Below are 200 nucleotides of genomic sequence, written 5' to 3' on the forward strand. Positions count from 1 at the left end.
AGAAAGTTGAATTAGCAAAAACCCGGCAACTCTGCTCCAAGCGGTACCGGGAATTCGCCATCCTGCACCAGAACCTGAAGCGGGAATTCGCCAACTTCACTTTCCCACGTCTCCCGGGGAAGTGGCCGTTCTCGCTGTCGGAGCAGCAGCTGGATGCGCGGCGGCGAGGGCTGGAGGAGTACCTGGAAAAAGGTATCCAC

At 58.0% G+C, this 200-nt stretch overlaps 1 protein-coding gene across 1 annotated transcript in view; it reads left to right on the forward strand.

Annotated features, from left to right (window-relative positions):
• Positions 1-2: 2 nt before the first annotated feature.
• LOC104514698 (sorting nexin-27-like) overlaps positions 3-200 on the forward strand; it is a gene marked incomplete at both ends in the record, with an annotated part of 2,066 nt that continues 1,868 nt past the window's right edge. Inside the window, one exon of the mRNA XM_010158448.1 lies at positions 3-192. Coding sequence (XP_010156750.1) covers positions 3-192 — 190 coding nt within the window. The remainder of the gene's footprint in view (positions 193-200) is intronic.

This window comes from Eurypyga helias, unplaced genomic scaffold (genome assembly GCF_000690775.1).
Source record: "Eurypyga helias isolate BGI_N326 unplaced genomic scaffold, ASM69077v1 scaffold24219, whole genome shotgun sequence".
In the NCBI taxonomy this organism is placed as follows: Eukaryota; Metazoa; Chordata; class Aves; order Eurypygiformes; family Eurypygidae; genus Eurypyga; species Eurypyga helias.